At 40.7% G+C, this 21,803-nt stretch overlaps 1 protein-coding gene across 3 annotated transcripts in view; it reads left to right on the top strand.

The window, feature by feature from the left end:
* Positions 1-12,170, top strand: part of TFDP1 (transcription factor Dp-1) — a 44,638-nt gene extending 32,468 nt beyond the window's left edge. For 2 of the 3 annotated variants that reach the window (XM_080612362.1, XM_080612361.1), the window contains exons 6-12: positions 201-366; positions 558-704; positions 4,596-4,664; positions 5,931-6,082; positions 7,233-7,399; positions 7,998-8,079; positions 11,598-12,170. In XM_080612362.1, the coding sequence (XP_080468488.1) occupies positions 201-366; positions 558-704; positions 4,596-4,664; positions 5,931-6,082; positions 7,233-7,399; positions 7,998-8,079; positions 11,598-11,745 (931 nt within the window). In that variant the 3' untranslated portion in view covers positions 11,746-12,170. The remainder of the gene's footprint in view (positions 1-200; positions 367-557; positions 705-4,595; positions 4,665-5,930; positions 6,083-7,232; positions 7,400-7,997; positions 8,080-11,597) is intronic. The other variant, XM_080612363.1, reaches the window with a different exon arrangement.
* Positions 12,171-21,803: the final 9,633 nt, after the last annotated feature.

Raw genomic sequence — 21,803 nt, 5'->3', positions numbered from 1 at the left:
TTTCAGCATCAAGACACTAGAATTGTTAATTATTGTAAATTGTAGGGGAAAACATTATAGAAAAAAATGTTGGGAAGGGGTAAAAGCAGAACAAAAGGGAAAGCTTGTTTTTGTGCAGCAGTGTGCCTGTATTTGAAAAAGAGACATTAAATATTCCGAAATTAAAATAGTCTTAAAATATGTATTATGCGTATATTTAGGAAGCGGAACAAAAAAGGAGAGAAGAATGGCAAGGGTTTACGTCATTTCTCTATGAAGGTTTGTGAGAAGGTACAAAGAAAAGGAACCACCTCATACAATGAGGTGGCAGACGAGTTGGTTGCAGAGTTCAGTACCACTGATAATCACATTTCACCAAATGAATCAGTAAGTATATGGGAGATCAATTACATGTGAACTGAATGGGGGAAGAGAAATTCCTTATGAGACTTTTCTGTCTTTTTCTACTGCTAAATGAAACAGTTCAGACATTACCCAAGTTTATCCATTTACTGTGATATATTTATTTTCAAATATTTTTGCCACAAGTATGTTTGATTAATGAACTATGTCTATAGCAGGCTTATGACCAGAAGAATATTAGACGACGTGTCTACGATGCCTTAAATGTTCTTATGGCCATGAACATAATCTCTAAAGAGAAGAAGGAAATCAAATGGATTGGTCTACCTACTAACTCGGCTCAGGAATGTCAGAATTTAGAGGTATATTTATTAGGAAGTTCACAGTGGCTTTGTGTCGAGTAGATGTTTGCATCCTTAATTTGTTCTGATACAACAGAACGTATTCTTGCTATCTGCTGAAATAACAAGGTACAATAGTACGGTCCCTTTTGACTCTCTTATTTGTATTTACAGAATACACATTTAAACTTGCAGATTGCTTTAATGTTTTTAGTTGGTTTATGGTGGATTTTTTTTATTCTATGTCAGAAATACAGCTCTGTCACAGCTTTTAGAGTATATGTGAAGTGAATGGAAGTTAATCAAACTGAAAGATTAATGTGTATTTCCAACATTGCAGTAATGGTGCTCAAGAGTTACGAAAATTGTTTTCTCCAGAGGCCAGACAAATAATACATCTGTGATGATAGATGTTGCATGTAGTTCACCATATATATGCGTTGCTGCTCCTTTATTGCTGCAGGACATACGTACTTATGACATATAACAGCCCTCAATTAATTTTTCTTAGTTTTTACTTTGTACAAGGTTTGCTTTTACTATTGAGTCATTTGTGGCAGTGAGTATCAGGTGCATTAGAATCTTCTTAGTCCCTGGCCTAGTAATTCGAATCTTTGGCTGCTGGCGTGTACTGAGCTGAATGTTTTTCTAGATGCCGTAATTTAAGATCTCTATTGAATATCATTTTATTTCTAAAATATGCATGGGTGGGATTATGTTTCCTAACACATGCATTATCAAAAATAATTTTAATGATGTAATCACTCAGTGCTACAAGACACTTTCAAGAGTGCTTTACGATGAGCTCTCTTACTATGCCAGATGACCTAGCATTGTCAGCACATGCTGACATCATTTACAGATAGGAACAGCCTCACGCTCGCAGGTCCTTGTCTTCATGAGGGACTTCAACCATCCTGATATCGGTTGGAGCGATGGTATGGCTCAGCACATCAATCCAGGAGGTTCCTCGATTGTGTGGAAGACAACTTCCTCTTGCAAGTAGTAGAGGAGCCAGCAAGGAGAGGTGCCATGCTTGACCTCGTGCTCAGCAACAGGGAGGGTTGGCTGGAAATGTGACGCTCCAGGACAGCCTTGGGTTGTAGCGATCATGAGATGGTTGAGTTTGAGATCCTCAGGACAGTGAGAAGAGCGGGCAGCAAGCTCACTGCCCTGGACTTCAAGAGAGCAGACTTTGGCCTCTTCAGGAACCTGCTTAGTAAGGTTCCATGGGATATAGCCCTGCAAAGAGGGCCGGGGGGCCCAAGACTTTTGGTTGGTATTCAAGGATCACCTGCTCAGGAGTGTTGCGTCTCAACTAGAAGGAAGTGCAGCAGGAGGTCCAGGTGACCTCCTTGGATGGATAAGCAGTTGCTGAGGAAACTTAGAGGGGAAAAAAGAGCTTTATAAAAGGTGGAAGCAAGGACAGGTGGCCTGGGAAGAATACAGGGATGTTGTCCAGGAAGCTGGGGACCAGGTTAGGGAAGATAAGGCCCAGTTAGAATTAAACTTGGCTAGGGATGTTAAAGATAACAGGAAGGGATTCTATAGGTACATTGTGAAAAAAGACAGACTAGGGACAATGTGGGCCCTCTCTGGAAGCTACTGGGAGAACTGGCTACCCTGGATTTGGAGAAGGCTGAGGTTCTTAATGAGTTTCTTGCCTCAGTCTTCACTGGCAGATACTGTGACCACACCACCCAAGTCTTGGAAGGCAGATGCAGGGACTGTAAGAATGAAGACCTTAGGCCCACTGTAGGAGAGGATCTGGTTAGAGACCATCTTAAAAACCTAAACGCACACAAGTCCATGGGACCTGACGAAATCCATCTGCGAGTCCTGAAGGAGCTGGCGAATGAAGTTGCTAAACCACTGGCCATCATATTTGAAAGATCATGGCAGTCTGGTGAAGTTCCCGACGACTGGAAGAAGGGAAATATAACCCCCATTTTCAAGAAGGGGAAAATGGATGACCCAGGGAATTACTGACCAGTCTCACCTCTGTGCCTGGCAAACTCTTGGAGCAGATTCTCCTGGAAGGCATGCTAAGGCACATGAACAATGATGAGGTGGTTGGTGACAGCCAGCATGGCTTCACTAAGGGGAAATCCTGCCTGACCAGTCTGGTGGCCTTCTATGATGGGGCTACGCAACTGATGGACAGGGGCAGAGCAGTTGACGTCATCTACCTGGACTTGTGCAAAGCCTTTGACACTGTCCCACACGACATCCTTGTCTCTAAATTGGAGAGACATCAATTTGATGGGTGGACCACTCGGTGGATAAAGAACTGGCTGGATGGCCGCACGCAAAGAGTTGTGGTCAATGGCTCGATGTCCGGCTGGAGACCGGTAACGAGTGGTGTCCCTCAGGGATCGGTGTTGGGACCGGTCTTGTTCAACATCTTTGTCGGTGACATGGACAGTGAGATTGAGTGCGCCCTCAGCAAGTTTGCCAATGACACCAAGCTGTGTGGTTGAATTCGTATGCTGGAGGGAAGGGATGCCACCCAGAGGGACCTTGACACGCTTGTGAGGTGGGCTGATGCCAACCTGATGAAGTTTAACCATGCCAAGTGCAAGGTCCCACACCTGGGTCGGAGCAATCCCAGGCACAGCTACAGGTTGGGCAGAGAAGAGATTCAGAGCAGCCCTGCAGAGAAGGACTTGGGGGTGTTGGTCGATGAGAAAATGAACATGAGATGGCTTCAGTGTGTACTCGCAGCCCAGAAAGCCAACCGTATCCTGGGCTGCATCAAGAGGAGCGTGACCAGCAGGTCGAAGGAGGTGATCCTGCCCCTCTACTCTGCTCTCGTGAGACCTCACTTGGAGTATTGTGTGCACTTCTGGTGTCCTCAACATAAAAAGGACATGGAACTGTTGGAACAAGTCCAGAGGAGGGCCACGACGATGATCAGGAGACTGGAGCACCTCCCGTATGGAGACAGGCTGAGAAAGTTGGGGCTGTTCAGCCTGGAGAAGAGAAGGCTGCGTGGAGACCTCATAGCAGCCTTCCAGTATCTGAAGGGGGGGCTATAGGGATGCCGGGGAGGGACTCTTCATTAGAGACTGTAGTGATAGGACCAAGGAGTAACAAGTTAAAACTTAAACAGGGGAAGTTTAGATTGGATATAAGGAAGAAATTCTTTACTGAGAGGGTGGTGAGGCACTGGAATGGGTCGCCCAGGGAAGTTGTGAATGCTCCATCCCTGGAGGTGTTCAAGTCCAGGTTGGACAGATCCTTGGGTGACACGGTTTAGTGTGGGGTGTCCCTGCCCATGGCAGGGTGGTTGGAACTGGATGATCTTAAGGTCCTTTTCAACCCCAACTATTCTGTGATTCTGTGCTGTCACGTTGCTATTCATTCTCTTATTCTGAGCCACGGTAATTTGAGTAACATTCTGTAAATTAAGTCCTTGTTGGAATCTTCTGGTGAGCTTCCTACACTGAGAAGGCTGTTTATTTCCTACCATTTTGTCTCCTGTCTTTTATGGTATTACTTAGTATGTATTTAATACTGTGAAGACTTAACCTTGGGCTCCATAGAAGCGTCGTTTCTTTTAAGCATCTTTTATGGATCTTCTCCAGTATCAGTACACTACATGAAGAGGCTCTTTGCCTCCTTGAATCTGGATATTTTTCTGAGGCATAACTTCTGTTTGCAAAGATGTTTTTACCCTCTTTCAGATATATTTTACTTTATTCCCCAGTGTTCCAATTCTGCTCTTTGTTACAGTAATACTGATGTGAGTCTCGATAGTTAGATCTATTAATTATCTGTAGAACGTTAATGATTGACATCATATGCACTACCTCCAGTTCTCTGGTATTGAGATGATTTTAAGGGGAGAGAATGTTGTTACAAAATGCTACTTAAAACCAATAAACCAAGCAAACCTTTTTCTGTCCCAAGGTGGAGAAACAGAGAAGACTTGAGAGAATAAAGCAAAAACAGTCTCAGCTACAAGAACTCATTCTACAGGTACAGTCAAGGTACTCTTGTCTATAGGGCAAGGTAACTTACCTATATTCCTGTTGTTTTATCCCAGTTGAGGGATGGGAAATTTCCAAAAGGTGAATTTCAGGATAAGGCAAATGAAGCTTCAATTTTGCGCTGTAGTGTAGCTGGGACTGTGCTGTTCCCCATTGCTGTTGGGAAGCCAGCAACTTTCCATGAGTTATGATCAATTATGTTGCAGTTTAAAGTATGTCCAAACAGGATTTATGCTGCCAGGAGCTGTAATTCATACTCTGCTGTCTGAATTTTCCAGTTCAGTTCCTCTATCTAGAATGTTTTTCTGTGCTAGAGTCCGTAGGTAAAATTAGATGACTGTAGAGGCCGTGTCTCATAATTCTCTATGTGTTACCTTTCTGGGACACGGCTGCTTGTGCTGTGTAAGTAGCTTCACCGCTGTAAAACGATTGCTGAGCTACTTCCCCCTATTACACTGTGTGATCGGAATGAGAATCTCAAGGAGAGTATGCAGAAAGAAAGTACAGACAGCTGTGGGACAGCAATCTCAATGGATATCTGATTTTTATCAGCCTCTGTGGTGGCTTTGGGTTTTGTTTTTAATTTGTGTTTATTTAATTTGATTCCATGACTAGAAAAATACTTTTTCTTAGTTTGGTGCCTTAATAAAAGATTTATACTTGAGTTTCAATGATTAACTTGAATTCTTAGTTCCTACAATTGCCAGTCTTTAAAATATGAATATTCCATTCTGAAAAGCAGTTTTGTTAAGATCTGAGAGTGAAGTCACTAACCTTAACTGAGTAATTTGGAACCTAACATCAGATACTAAAAATTCCAAATGTTAACTGGCTTTTAGAGTATAATTTCAGGAAAAAGGCAGTATTAATTATTTGACTGTTCTTGTGGAGTGCAGTAGCTAACAGGGAATGGTGAACAGCGAAATAGGATGCTATATGAAATTCTTTCTCCTACATACTGTTATTTCTTCATTCTGTCAAGGATCTATCCAAGAAACTGTCCTGATGTAGTTATTAGAATATGCATTTTTATTTTCAGTGAAATTTTATTGTGTTACATTTTTCAATACTCTCATTTGTCTCTCTTCCCTCATCTTAACATGCAGGAATATGGTGATCATTCTGTCCTTTTCTGCATTTATTTGCTGCAGCTATTTTGTGCAGCTTGCTGGTATTTTTTATCTGAAGGATCTTGTTGTTAACAGGTTCTCAAAGGTTTAATTCATACTTTTTGTGTCACTATTGCTTTTTCTAGCAAATTGCCTTCAAGAACCTTGTTCAGCGAAACCGTCAAGCAGAACAACAGGCAAATCGACCGCCACCTTCCAATTCTGTCATTCATTTGCCATTTATCATTGTGAACACCAGCAAGAAGACAGTAATTGACTGCAGTATTTCAAATGACAAGTGAGTTAACAAAGTTTTCTCTCAGGCTTTTGGTATAGCTATGAGTTTTATGTCCATGCTAAAGCGTTCATCTAGATTTGTTAAAGATGAAATACAAATAAACTTACTTGTGCCTTTTGTAGATTGAGAACGTGCAATTTCAGACAGTTTTATAAAGCTTTTTAATAAATAGAATAATTGCTTTCATAGTATCATAGAATAGTTAGGGTTGGAAAGGACCTTAAGATCATCTAGTTCCAACCGCCCTGCCATGGGCCGGGAAGCCTCACGCTAGACCATGTTGCCCAGCGTTCTGTACAACCTGGCCTTGAACACCACCAGGGATGGAGCATTCACAACCTCCCTGGGCAACCCATTCCAGTGCCTCACCACCCTCACAGTAAAGAACTTCTTCCTTACATGCAACCTGAACTTCCCCTGTTTAAGTTTGAACCCATTACACCTTGTCCTACTGCTACAGACCCTGATGAAGAGTCCTTCTCTGGCATCCTTTTAGGCCCCCTTCAGATACTGGAAGGCTGCTATGAGGTCTCCATGAAGTCTTCTCCAGGCTGAACAGCCCCAACTTTCTTATCCTGTCTTCATATTTAACAACTTTTTTTAAGGCATACTATGGATAGATGTTAGAAGCAAAATAAGGCAGCTGTGCTTAAGTTTTATATCATACATAGACCAAGGAGTGTTTTCCTCTGACTTCAACACAAGGAAATACAGCTAGCAGAATTGAAAATGGATTTTGTTTTCAGAACTGCTGTCCTCTACTTTTGGTTCACAAAACTAGCTTTTTCATTTGCTAAATAAAATCTGAATGTAGCAGTGTATTCTTGCGCTATTTGCTTACTAGAAAACCATAAAAACAGGAAAAAAAAAAAACTAATTCCCATTTCTCTTCCTACTCTATAAAGAAAAAATATCAGGCATGCAAAATGTTTATTTAAAACTCTGTATCTCTTAAACCTGTTAAAGATTTATCTAGTGTATATAGTGCTGGTTTTAGTTGCTTGCTACCAAATACATGTATCTGAAAAATTCAATCGCTTAATGTGATGTATCGCTAAGACTGTGTTGAGCTTTTGAAATGCTGCACTTCCTGAACCTAGAAAGTTACTTAAAGTCATTGAAGTTAATTGAGATATTTTTTTCTCTCCAGATTTGAATATCTATTTAATTTTGACAATACTTTTGAAATTCATGATGATATAGAAGTACTAAAACGAATGGGAATGGCTTGTGGGCTAGAATCTGGAAGCTGTTCAGCAGAGGACCTAAAAATTGCAAGGAGTTTGGTTCCTAAAGCTCTGGAACCATATGTGACAGGTCAGTTACTCCAAGAAGAGTTGTTAATATGAGACTCAGAAAGCAATGTGAAAATGTCTGAGATCAGTTAATTTAATTTCCACTGGTTTGTGATAAAGATTTCTAACAAATGCTCAAATAAACACACTTGTTAGCATACCTTAGGGAACAAATAGTAGAGATTCATAGAGAATGGGCTGTTGCTTTTCACAGAACCATGTTTTGCATTATAACACACAGGTAGATCTTTGCTTTGTGCAATTCATTTAAGAGAACATTTAGAGTTGATGCACCTGCAAAGGCAAGGGGTATTAAGTGCGAACGTGGTCATAGCTTCATTTTATATTACTTCACTGTTTTCATTATATAAGCAATACTGGTGGCTTCTGACTTGCTCACTTCAAAATTAAATGTTGGGGGATTTTTGATGTACTTTGAAATTTTTGCTGTTGCACTAGCTCTTTGTTTTTTAATTATGCTATTTTGGATATAGTACATCAGTATGTTCTGTTTGGTTTGGTTGCAAGTCTCCTTTCTGGACTTCAAAAGGATTAAGCATTTACCTGAATTACATGAGTGTGTTGAAGTATTCCTGAAATCCATATTGTTCGTTTTACAGAAATGGCTCAGGGATCAATCAGCAGTGTATATGTCACATCTTCATCAGGTTCTGCATCAAATGGCACAAGATTTTCAGCCAGGTGGGATGAAATTATCAATTAGTTTTTAAAATCTGCAATCACCAAATAAACTTAAGTAGGGGTTAAATACTTAATGAAAAAAGTTTTGTTTTGATTAAATGTGGTATGGGTATGTGTTTAAGTTTATTCTCAGGCATCACTTTTACTTCAGTAGTAGTAGTTCTAACTAGTGTCATTAAAGAAACCTTTTCCTGTATAGTGGAAAAGAAATTGACTAGACTGGTGTTAATCTTGAATGTATTATTTTTTGTTTAGTTTTGAATTTGTGACAAGAAAATAGATACTTCCCTAAAGATACAATCTGGGCAAGGTTCTCCATTGATCATTAGTGTCTAACTTAAAAAAGAGTTCTTGGGTTTTGGGTTTTAAACGTTTTCAGAAGCTGGTAGAGTGAAAACTTGGGTTTAGCTTTTTGTGGATGTATGTAATTTCGGAACTTAAATACTATTTTTCTCTTGCTATATAAGACACTTTTCCTTAGGTAGTCACTACTGGATAGATTCTTGGTGTTGCATTTATCAACAAGTTGTTCTTGTTTATAAGCAAGCTCTACTAAGTTGTAAAATGAGTTAAATGTCATGTTTTTTCTTTAATATATCAAACTGAACGTACCTTCTGTCTATTTGAAACTCTTCCTCCTTGTCTGTCAGCTGCATGTGCTGGTAAAACAACATTCTCAGTATTTCTTACAAGCTCTCTTTAGGTACTGGAAGGCTCCTCTAAGGTCTCCCTGGAGCTTTCTCTTCTCTAGGCTAAACGAGCCCAGCTCTCTCAGCCTTTCTCCGTAGGAGAGGTGTTCCAACTCTCTGATCATCTTCATGTCCGTTTTCTAGACCTGCTCTACCAAGACAGTATGTGTCTTGTGTTGGGGGCCCCAGAGCTGGATGCAGTACTCTCAAGAATGGAGTGTAGAGGAGGAGAATCACTTCCCTGAACTTGCCGGCCATGCTCCTTTTGATGCAGCCCAGGATACAGTTGGCTTTCTGGGCTGCAAGGGCATGTTGGCAGGTCATGTCTAGTTTTTCATCCACCAATATCTCCCAAGTCCTTCTCTACAGAGCTGCTCTCAATCCATTTATTCCCTAGTCAGTACTGATACTGGGGATTATCCTGACCCAGGTGTAGGACCTTGTACTTGGCTTTGTTGAATTTCATGAGGTTCATGTGGGCCCACTTCTTCTTTCCTCAAGTTTATCAGCAGCACCACTCTGCTTTGTGTCATGTGCAAACTTGCTGAGGGTGTGCTCAGTACCACTGTTAGTCATTAATGAAGAAATTAAATACTGTTGGTGCCAATATGGACTCCTGAGAGACACCACTCATTACTGGTTTCCATTTGGACATGGAGCTGTTGACTATAACTCTTTGGCCATCCTGCTAATTTCTTATCCATCAAATAGTCCATCTGTCAAACTCTATTTCTCCAGTTGAGAGGTGAGAATGTTGTGAGGGACGATTATCAAAGGCCTTCCAGAAGCCCAGGTAGATTACTTCTTCGCTTGTTCATTGATGCTTTTACTCCATCATAGAAGGCACATTTTGGCCTTCCTATAATCCCATCATTACCTCCCTGTCTTTCATATAGCCCATTCCTGCAGCCCTGAAGTCTGAGGAATTTGTCCTGTTTTGTGATAGGGTGCTGAAGCTGAGTGACAATATTGCCAAAATGTCTTTCGAGAAACAGAACTTACACAATATATGAAATCTCCTGTTCTTACTGAGGTTACTTCTGTGTTAATATACATGGAGTTAGTGAGAAAGAGCCCATGTATTTTTAAGACTTTGAAATTTGAATAGGCCACTACCAGCTAAGAGACCAGTAGAAAAAATGGAAGCTGCCTGTGGTTCATTATCTTAGTGAGAAGCACGAGAACTCCTGCTACCTCTGTTTCTTAGGAGGCTGAAAAAGGGGAGTGAGAAATTATGTGTCATTATAGTACATGTATAAATATTCATGGAAATAGGAAGCTACAAGATATGTAGCTTTTCTGGTACCAAAAATTGCTGATAAGGCAAATAAAGGCTGTAAACTTACCTAGCAAGCTCTTAAAGAAAGGCTGCAGAAGAGTGAAGAGGTTGCTACAGATGCCTTCATTCCAGTTTCTTTGTCTTGCTAAGAAGCTCAGGTTATGAAATCCAGTTTCATGTTTACTCAGAAGAGGGGAGACAGGTTTTGGGTTTGTACTTTCCAAGTTCACAGAAATACAAGCGTATTTTTTTGTTGTTTTTGATGCTGCTTCTGCAGATAATTCTGGAGAATAGAAATTACCTGACCACAGCTAAACAGATATCTTACTATCTTCCTTCTGAGTAAGTGTGCAGAGCAGCAGAAACTCTTGAAAGTGTCTCACTGGACATACGTTTTCCTTGTGAACTTCTGGGGCAGTTTCATTCTGTGTGGTGACACTGAATTGGCTCCGTACAACAGTGTGCGTGATAGATTATGTGCATCAGCTGGATTGAAAAATGACTAGCAAACATATTCTTGAAAGCCGTTTAAAAGTTATGAATGTCTTCCAAATTGGAGATACTATTTCTGTGAATTTTGGAAAAACATTTTGTCAAGAATTTGTGACCACATTTGATAAAAAAAATTGGCAAAATAGCAAGTAATACTGGAGGCAGGAATGTTTTGCCTCTTACAATACCTCTGGATACAGTTAACTCATCTAGTAACAAGATACTTCAGACCATATTTACAATGCATGCGTGTATTTTGGTGGAAAAAGATCCCATTCAAGTTAGAAAATAGATACTTTCCAAATCTACTTGCTGATCCAGGAGATAAATTTTCAGTGTAGGTTAATTTTCAGTGTACATAGATGTCTACAAGAGGGAAAAATACAGGATGTCAAAGAAGTAGGGTTTTGTTTCGCTTGGGGAGAGTGTTGGTTTTGGGGAATTTTTTGGGTTGTTCTGAGGTTGGTGGGGTTTTTTTTGGTTCAGTTTTTTGTTGTTGTTGTACAGTGTTGTTTTTTTCAAACTAGGGAAGTATCAGAAGAAAACCATTTCAAGTTAAAAATACAGCACATATAACAATGATAATTTGCCATGTAATAGCAAAGTATTAAGGAGGAGCTATTAATACCCAGTTTTCCAAGTCTTTTGAGTCAAGATCAGTGCTTAAAGATAGGATTCACTTGTGATGCAAGTGTCCAGTGCTACTTAGAAATAGTAAAGGGCTTAGATAGTTCTGTAGCTTTAACACTAAATGTACTTTAGAAGTTACCTGGAAAGCATACTTCTAAGCACCTGTGAAAGGATTTATTTTTTATTTTTTATATTAAACCTAAAGGAAGAAACACAGTAAGAACCACTTCAAAATTACTTAAACTGTTTCTGCTTTTGAGAAATAACTTAGTCATGTTCAATACAGTTTATGAAATAGCAGTGGCAGATTCATTAAAGGAACAGGCTAAGATGCATGATTATATTCAAGAGCACAGAAAACTGGGAAAAATCATTAAGTAATGCCAGTTGGCCTATGTTGGTTTTTTATTGTTTTTTTTTTCCTTCAGTGACTTTTCCAATGGTGGAGACGGGATGTTGGCTACAAGTTCCAACGGATCTCAGTACAGTGGCTCCAGAGTTGAAACACCAGTTTCTTATGTTGGGGATGATGATGATGACGACGACGATTTTAATGAAAATGATGATGACGACTGATACCCTTTGCTTGTAGACTATTTTTTGTAAAAATTCAGCAAGCTTCAGGAATAAATTGTTCTAGGGAGAAGTGTCTCAAATAACTTTGCCCCATCCCTCAAGGAGAATATTGGTAAGCAGTTCTAAGTTTAGAAATTGCACCTCTGATAAGCAAACAAGGATTGTTTTATGTAGGATATTTTTAAATGTGGTGTGGACGTGTGTTTTTGATACCAGTGTGTTAATGCAGAGCCTTTATTTACTCTTGTTTTAGGGGGTTTTGGTTTGTTGGTTGTTTTTTGTTTGTTTTGGGTTTGCTTTTCTTTTTTTTACTTGAAGGAAAACGGATTTTGCCCCAAATGTTCTTGCGAAGTTTGCTAAAGAAAATGTAGACACATCATTGAGAAATAAAATGCTATCCTTCTGTGGAAAATGAATACACTGAATGGCAGTTTATTTGGAGTGTATTTTGATGATGCCACTTTTGGAGGAATAGTGAGCTAATGTAGTAGTGTTTTTTGTTAATCACGCAGTGTCCAAAGAACCAAACAAGAAAGATACGTCCTACTTTTTTACATGTTAAATTCCAGAAATGTTGTTGTGAACTTATTTTCCCTTAAATTATATCTAACATGATGATTCCATCAAGTTTATATGCTTTTCACTGTATATTGGGACATATGAGTAACAAAGTTTTTGGCAAATGTTTACTGCCAGTTGGTGCAGCTATATAAAATGTCTTGAAGGTTTGGAATGATTTATTGCTTATGGTAAAATTTGCCTGATTTCTTACAGGCAGACTTTGGAAACTTTTTATTATATAGTTGTTTACATACTTATAAGTCTATCATATAAAGACATGTACTGAAACAAATGTTTGTATTTGTTTCATAAGCATCTTCCTGTAATCTATTATAAAGTTGAAATTAAATATAGAGAATGTTTTAAGTTTTTTAACTCAAAATTTGTCAATCATTTTTAATAGTTCATTTTTATAAAAGGAATTTCAGGGCAGGTGGTAGTCCTTTTGAATTTATTCACAAACAATTAACTGCACAAATACTGTCAGCTGCCTATTCTAAGACAGTAGTCTTTTTATTGAAACACAAATAAACTTTTCTGTAATATTTTATGGAATATAAAGAGACTATAATTGTTTGACTTGTTTAACCTTGGCACTGTTAGTTTTTATTAATAAAACGCGCATGGGCATTTTTAACAAGCTCTGTGGTTTTTCTAATTTTAGGGTTATTTTAGAGCATTTCCCTTCCTCTTGTCACAAGACCTAGAACTAACTGTCTCAGCGTACTGCATCTACACTACAGAGGTCCCAGATTTTTTGCTTTGATGTAGGAATTTGTCCTTACAGCTCTTGGTAACTTATGATATCTTTCCCTGTATACTCTGTTCTTTCATGTCTCCTTCCTTAGTCGTGTTGCTACTCAGCGTGACAGGCCAGTCTTCGTAGTCCAGTCCAGCTTCTCTGTTTAAAATCCCAGATTTACTGTCCAAACTTTTCATCCCGTGTTCCTCAGTCCTGGCTTTCTATTGTACATTCCTATGTCCTCAAAACAGATCTTCATCTATTTTCCATGTATTTCACCTTCACCTAAACATTTTTTTGGTTCACCTGAAAGTGCAGCATACGAACTGGCCCAGTCACTCTGCAGGTGGCTATCAGTCAAGATTTGTTGCTTCCACAAACTCCAGGAAGTTGCTCAGAGATAACTTACAGTCTAATAACTGCGCTGCCTGTGATAAGGGATCCTGGATACACTTAAACCCTGTGGTAAATATGAAGTATGTTACGTGGTTTTTTTTCCTCTAAGGGACTGTGTCGTGACTTGTCTTACCACCCTTCTGTGGTAAGGGGGTGTGGGTGCTTAATACAGAGCAGCTGATGATACACAGTGAATGCTTTTTAATTGTATCAAACCTTGTAATATGAGTGAAACAAGCAAATTACTTAATTTTATGGGCCTGAGAAAACCATTTAGTGGGGGTAATTGCATGCTTGGCTTCTCACCAAAGGTGCCATTCTTTGCAGTGCTAGTGCTAGAAGCAAGGTTCTTATCATGGTTAAATCAGCTGATTCAAATTATCTTTGCTGTTGAATGGCAGTTTTCTCCGAGGAGTCCAACAATAGTTATCAGAGAACTTCTGACAGGCCATGGGGGTTGTTTTTTTCCCTTACATTCTAAATCTCCATTGTATGATTGAAGATTTACCTGCAAAGAGGAGTACAGGGATGCTAGGGAAGAAAACCTGCAAGCATCTGACAGTTTCCTTTTGATTCTCATTAGTGGAATAGATCTCAGTGAGACAAGTTCAAGGTGGGAGTGGAAGTGCGCAAAACATAAATTTTCAGAGACATTACTTTGCTTTTGGTTGCTGATGAATCTCTGAAATGGAATTTGAGAGTTTAACAAAACAGCATTGGAGTGGTCTGGGGGAACAAATCTAATTATATGGTTGGACTTGATGATCTTAAAAGCCTTTTCCAACCTAAATGATTCTTTGATTCTATATTACCTTGGCTTCAGGAGAGCATTCTGTTAAGGGTGACTGCCAGTAACAAGAGAAAGTTTATTGAATTTTTAATTACGTGCTAGATTTTTGAGCAGTTACCTGGTCATTGTGTTTAGGTGAAAAAGGAAGGTGAGGAGGGAGAAAAGAGACCAGTGGTGAGGAAGGAGGGAGAAAAGAGACCAGTGGTGAGGAAGGAGGTAGAAATGAGGAAAGACTTCAAGTCTTTCAGTACTTAAGAAGTAGCAGGAGGGAACTAGAAAAGGAAGAACAGATTGAAACATAAGAGTTTTCACAGAGGAAAGAAGGTGAAGTTAGGAAGAAGTAATGAGGAAAAAAAAAGACTAGTAGTAGAAACTTTATTCAAACAGGGAAAAAAAAGGAGCAAAGAAATACGTAGTGCAGGTGTAATAATGTCAGGCCTGGTGTGAAAAGAGCTGGAAGGTAGGAGATAACTGCATGGTTCTTACCTCTGAAAAGGGTTGACACCATAGGTACAGATGGAAAAGGAAGATCAAAAGCAGGAACAGAATGCCAGAGGAAATGATGGACAGGAAATTTTTAAGAAAATCTGTGGAAGTAGAAAATACTGTAAAGAGAGAGAAGCTAGAATTCAGTTTAAGGAAGATTAAATGATGGTAAAGGTAATGAGAATAGTAATAAGGGCTCAGTTTGGGGAAAAACATTGTAAGGAAAGGATGTACTGTTACTCTCTTAATCTGTCAGTACTTTTTGTGGTCTGAAGAAGAGGGAAAGTCACAAAGTGTGTATTTGTATCTCTGAAATGGTTCTGCAGATAAATCCTGGGAGCAATGTACATCTTTCACTGTTTTTCTAAAGTGATACTGAGCTTTGAAAGACTGTCCCTCTGTTTTGACATGTGTAATAAGAAGGATTTTGGGGGTTTTTTTGTTTCAAAAGTAAACCGGTTTGCTTTTCCTTCAGGAATTTCATTGTCTTAACTAAAGAGAAGCAAGTGTGACTTTGGAAACTTCTTTAAAATCTTCCTTCAACGAAAAGCAGCCATTGCAGAGAAGAAAAAATCAATGGAGCTGATAGGACACAGATCTTTGAAGATGACCTTTTATTAAATTGTTCATAGAAGGAGGTAACTGTCATAAGATAAATCTCTGTTTCTGTATAAGTGAACACATGATACGTTGTGAAATCTGTACATTACTGGGAAATCTGAAAATAGGCTGCTTTAACATAAAAAAGGAGCTTGGGGAGAGCAGTGATGTAATAATACTGGAATGATCATCAGTAGAATCATAGAATAGTTAGGGTTGGAAAGGACCTTGAGATCATCTAGTTCCAACCCCTCTGCCATGGGCAGGGACACCTCCCACTGAACCATGTCACCCAAGGCCTCATCCAACCTGGCCTTGAGCACCGCCAAGGATGGAGCATTCACAACCTCCCTGGGCAACCCATTCCAGTGCCTCACCACCCTCTCAGTAAAGAATTTCTTCCTTATATCCAATCTAAACTTCCCCTGTTTAAGTTTAAACCCATTACACCTTTTCCTGTCACTACAGTCCCTGATGAAGAGTCCATCCCCAGCATCCTTGTAGGCCCCCTTCAGACACTGGAAGGCTGCTATGAGGTCTCCACGCAGCCTTCTCTTCTCCAGGCTGAACAGCCCCAACTTTCTCAGCCTGTCTCCATATGGGAGGTGCTCCAGTCTCCTGATCATCGTCGTGGCCCTCCTCTGGACTTGTTCCAACAGTTCCATGTCCTTTTTATGTTGAGGACACCAGAAGTGCACACAATACTCCAAGTGAGGTCTCACGAGAGCAGAGTAGAGGGGCAGGATCACCTCCTTCGACCTGCTGGTCATGCTCCTTTTGATGCAGCCCAGGATACGGTTGGCTTTCTGGGCTGCGAGCGCACACTGAAGTTGGCTCATGTTCATTTTCTCATCGACCAACACCCCCAAGTCCTTCTCTGCAGGGCTGCTCTGAATCTCTTCTCTGCCCAACCTGTAGCTGTGCCTGGGATTGCTCCGACCCAGGTGTAGGACCTTGCACTTGGCATGGTTAAACTTCATCAGGTTGGCATCAGCCCACCTCACAAGCGTGTCAAGGTCCCCCTGGATGGCATCCCTTCCCTCCAGCATATCAACCGAACCACACAGCTTGGTGTCATTGGCAAACTTGCTGAGGGCGCACTCAATCTCACTGTCCATGTCACCGACAAAGATGTTGAACAAGACCGGTCCCAACACCGATCCCTGAGGGACACCACTCGTTACTGGTCTCTAGCCGGACATCGAGCCATTGACCACAACTCTTTGCGTGCAGCCATCCAGCCAGTTCTTTATCCACCGAGTGGTCCACCCATCAAATTGATGTCTCTCCAATTTAGAGACAAGGATGTCGTGTGGGACAGTGTCAAAGGCTTTGCACAAGTCCAGGTAGATGACGTCAACTGCTCTGCCCCTGTCCATCAGTTGCGTAGCCCCATCATAGAAGGCCACCAAATTGGTCAGGCAGGATTTCCCCTTAGTGAAGCCATGCTGGCTTTCACCAAGCACCTTGCTGTTTTTCATGTACCTTAGCATGCCTTCCAGGAGAATCTGCTCCAAGATTTTGCCAGGCACAGAGGTGAGACTGACTGGTCTGTAATTCCCTGGGTCATCCATTTTCCCCTTCTTGAAAATGGGGGTTATATTTCCCTTCTTCCAGTCGTCGGGAACTTCACCTGACTGCCATGATCTTTCAAATATGGCCAGTGGCTTAGCAACTTCATTCGCCAGCTCCTTCAGGACCCGTGGATGGATTTCGTCAGGTCCCATGGACTTGTGTGCGTTTAGGTTTTTAAGATGGTCTCTAACCAGATCCTCTCCTACAGTGGGCCTAAGGTCTTCATTCTCACAGTCCTTGCGTTCGCCTTCCAAGACTTGGGTGGTGCGGTCAGAGACTTTGCCAGTGAAGACAGAGGCAAAGAAGTCATTAAGAACCTCAGCCTTCTCCAAATCCAGGGTAGCCAGTTCTCCCGATATCTTCCGAAGGGGGCCTACGTTATCCCTAGTCTGTCTTTTACTCGCTACGTACCTATAGAATCCCTTCCTATTATCCTTAACATCCCTAGCAAAGTTCAATTCTAACTGGGCCTTAGCCTTCCTCACCTGGTCCCCAGCTTCCCGGACAGCATCCCTGTATTCTTCCCAGGCCGCCTGTCGCTGTTTCCACCTTCTATAAGCCTCTTTTTTCCTTCAAATTTTCCTCAGCAGCTCCTTGTCCATCCAAGGAGGTCTCCTGGCCCTCTTGCTGCACTTCCTTCTAGTTGGGATGCAACATTCCTGAGCTTGGAGCAGGTGATCCTTGAATAACAACCAAGAGTCTTGGGCCCCCCTGCCCTCTAGAGCTGTGTCCCATGGAACCTTACTAAGCAGGCTCCTGAAAGGAGAGCATATACAATTTTTTCCAGATAGTTCAATTGCTTCCTGTACAGATTTGTTTTCTCTCATCTACTTTTGAGAAGAGTGCTGTTTATCTTGACTGCTACATTGAGTTAAGAACTTTCAGCTCTTTTCAGATCTGTCTCCTTCCAGAATGATGTGGATATCATCACAGGTGCTTTATTGCTAAAGCCTTGCTTGTTTTACTTCAGTTGTCATTCATTTATCAACAAGCCAGCAATTTTGAATGTCATTATTTTGTAAATTTGGGATTTAAGATTTTTCAAAGGTTATTCTTGGGCTCTGATTCCTCCTTGACCTTCTGTGGATTATGGAGGGTTACCAAGATGCTCAGGGGTCCGGAGCAGTTGCTATATGAGGAGAGGCTGAGGAAGGAGGACTTGTTAAGCCTGAAGAGACCTAATGGCAACTTTTCAGTACTTCAGGCAGGTTATTACAAAGATGGAGTCAATCCACAGTGATGCCTGGTGGGAGGATTAGAGACACACAACACACAAGATGAAACAAGATTATTTCCATTGGAGTTAAGTTGTGGAGCAGGTTTCCCAGAGAAGTTGTGCTGACTTAAGGTTTTCAAGACTAGACGGGGTAAAAGCCCTGAACAATGTAGAGTCTGACCTCACAGCAGGCAATGTTTTGAGCAGGGATGGACTAGAGATGACCTGAGATGCCTTCCAGCCTGAATTACCGTATGGATCCCATAAGAGAGATGAAAAGAAAACAAAAAACATTTTAGAAAATACCATATATCAGTGTCGTGAACAGACTAACAAGTGGGTCATCTGGATTGCCTGCAAAGCAATGGAAGCAACTGGAAGCAAATGGAAGCAAAGCAACTGGAAGGCTGCTATGAGGTCTCCACGCAGCCTTCTCTTCTCCAGGCTGAACAGCCCCCACTTTTTCAGCCTGTCTTCATACAGGAGGTGCTCCAGTCCCCTGATCATCGTCGTGGCCCTCCTCTGGACTTGTTCCAACAGTTCCATGTCCTTTTTATGTTGAGGACACCAGAACTGCACACAATACTCCAAGTGAGGTCTCACGAGTGCAGAGTAGAGGGGCAAGATCACCTCCTTCGACCTGCTGGTCATGCTCCTTTTGATGCAGCCCAGGATACGGTTGGCTTTCTGGGCTGCGAGCGCACACTGAAGCCGCCTCATGTTCATTTTCTCATCGACCAACACCCCCAAGTCCTTCTCCGCAGGGCTGCTCTGAATCTCTTCTCTGCCCAACCTGTAGCTGTGCCTGGGATTGCTCCGACCCAGGTGTAGGACCTTGCACTTGGCATGGTTAAACTTCATCAGGTTGGCATCAGCCCACCTCACAAGCGTGTCGAGGTCCCTCTGGATGGCATCCCTTCCCTCCAGCGTATCAACCGAATCACACAGCTTGGTGTCATCGGCAAACTTGCTGAGGGCGCACTCAATCTCACTGTCCATGTCACCGACAAAGATGTTGAACAAGACCTGTCCCAAGGCCGCAAAAGACAACAAAGTTGCAGACTTTTGGCAAGCTTTGTGTTCTTTAATCGTGTGAACTTGAGAGAATGAATTAGAGTAGAACATTAAGCAGATACTTGAAGCTTTATGCTCTTGAAACAGGCAACCCAGGTCGTTGATGCTAGGTAGGGTGGATCTCTACCTTTCCGATGCTGATTTGTTATGAACCTTGAAATAGTGACTTCTTAAAGACTAAAATAACGCTTGAGTGCCACTTTTCAAAGTGATGTGAGGAAATCCTGTCCAAATGTGGTCTAGACAGCCTGAGATCAGCTCTGAACCTCATTACAAAACCTGTTGAAGGAAGCAGCTAAAAGAAAATTAAAGGCCTGGAAGGTTAAGTACTCATGACAAAGTACAGAATAGGTCTTGTGAAATTAATGTGGGAGGAGATTGCAAATTTTTAGACCACTAAGGAAATTAAGGATATTTCAACATATTTGAGCCTTTTCTACTTCCTTGCATTCTGATTTTAAATAGTCTATGAACTGTTTACTGCTGAGTCAAGGTAAGTTTTTGGCATTATCAGTGACTGAATAGCTGCATCAGGTAAGGTTGTACTTCTGTTTAATGTTTTCTTTAATAAACCAGAAGAAAAATAAGAAATATTTTTAAATTATATAGTTAAAAAGGAAGTAAATTATGAAAAGAACAGATTAATGTGGATTGCTTGGCAAGCTGAGCATGTAAAAAAATGTTATGGTTAAACTACACATCTTTTGAAGAAAGAATTCAAGTTACTCTTACAGGAGGTAAGACTACATGCTGAAAATACAGGATCCTAAAAATGACCTGGGTGCCAAGGTGGACAAGAACTGTATGTCTTCTATGTGGTGTTCAAAGGAACTAGCTCATCTGATTTTAGGTGTAGATATGAAACTAATAATGGATTAGAAAGGGATGTTGCGTCCAAATACATACAGTGAGACCAATAGTGAGCAGCTTATGTATGTGTTAGCATTGTCATTTTAAAGTGGTACTGTAAAAATAGAGAAAGACACAGAAAAAAGCTCTTCCCCCAGTTATTTGATACCTAAGGCCAGGATCTTTTAGTAAGAGACTTAAGGAGCTCCATCCTGGTATAGTTAAAAAAAAAAAAAAAGGAGAACTTACTGTATTTATGTCAAGTCACACAAAAAGCTAAGGTTTTATCAGGCTCATCAGCACTGGAAAGACAAGTGACACAAGATTTATGGACTGGGGCTTGATATCAGAAAAATTAATGTTAGTTATCTAGTTGATAAAGATGGTAATAAGTCCCTGGAACATACTGTGATTGGAAAGGTAGAATTCCCATTTTGGTAACAGTAAGACTACATGTAAATACATTAATGTTGAAGGGCATTATCCCAAGGGTCTTAACAGAATTCAGTTCTTCTCATTTTAGGCCAAGTAAGAGAGATGTAGTGGAATCCTAAAAAGGAAATTTTCCACCCAACTTCTGCTCTTAATGTAACGAGAAATGCTGTGCACCCATTGTTACCACCCTGGTATGAAGAAAAAGGAGAAGAAAAGTGAACAGTCTTTGTCCCCGGTGAGAGAGATTTTCAAAATAAATTGAGGAAAAGACACCTGTTCTTCCATGGACATTTTTATTTTATGTTAAAACAGGATAATCTTTTTGAGCTTTTGTAACTGAAAGAAATGAAGTTTGTGAAGGGAGTATGTGTGCAAAGCATAAAATATTCTCTGCAAGCATTATTGATGCAGCTATTTTTCTACATCTGATTACTGGGTAGCATTAGTGAATGACTAGACAGCTTTATTTGCTGCAGAATCAATCTCTGTCTTTTACTGCAGTTAAGAGATTAAAACTAGTTATACAAAATGATGATAGCAGTTCCCAAAAGCGATAGCAATGACATCATGTGAGACCATTAAGCAAAGACTTAATAATGAACATATAATACTTGGTGATTCTGAAAGGTAGAGGGAAAAACAATTCAAACTTGCTGAAGTCTCAGCCATGACACAAAAAATTCCTTTAAGCATCAAAGAGCTTGTATTCAGTGTTTTCTGCACTCTGTTTATTTCTTTTCATATTTTTTAATAATAGACATTAGGGCTTTACTCTTCAATTACTGGTTTTACCAGTAATAGAAATATTTGTAATAGTAGATGGAGGTGTCAAGAGGAAGATGCCATCAAAGCAACTGCCTTGTTTCTCTTCCCTCTGCGCTGATCTTCAAAGGTTTTATTTAACACCTCTAAGGGATAAGCCTGGAAACTTAAACTTACTGGATATAAAAAAATCATGGTGCCAATGATACTAGTTTCATGGCATGTCACTGTCTTCCCTGTGCTTCTTTTCGTGGCTGATCTCTCCTGCACAGCCAAGAGAAGAAAGGGCAGACAGCCTGGCACAGGCAGATGCCCAATTTTCTCTGGTAAGGGCTGCCTGCTCCCTCCACTGCCCAAGAGACATGGACTGACTGCTGGTTCTGTTGGGTCACCCAGAAAGGTTGTGGCTGCACCATCCTTGGCAGCGTTCAAGGCCAGGTTGGGTGGGGCTTGGAGAAACCCAGTCTAGTGGAAGATGTCCCTGCCTATGCCAGGGGGGTTGTAACTAGATGGTCTTTAAGGTCCCTTCCAACCCAAACCTTTCAGTTATTTTGATTTTATTGTTTTCCATG

The sequence above is a fragment of the Psittacula echo genome, assembly GCF_963264785.1.
Source record: "Psittacula echo genome assembly, chromosome: 3".
NCBI classification, from domain to species: domain Eukaryota; kingdom Metazoa; phylum Chordata; class Aves; order Psittaciformes; family Psittacidae; genus Psittacula; species Psittacula echo.
The sequence above is the reverse complement of the archived record's forward strand: the minus strand, read 5'-3'. Positions and strand labels throughout refer to the sequence as shown.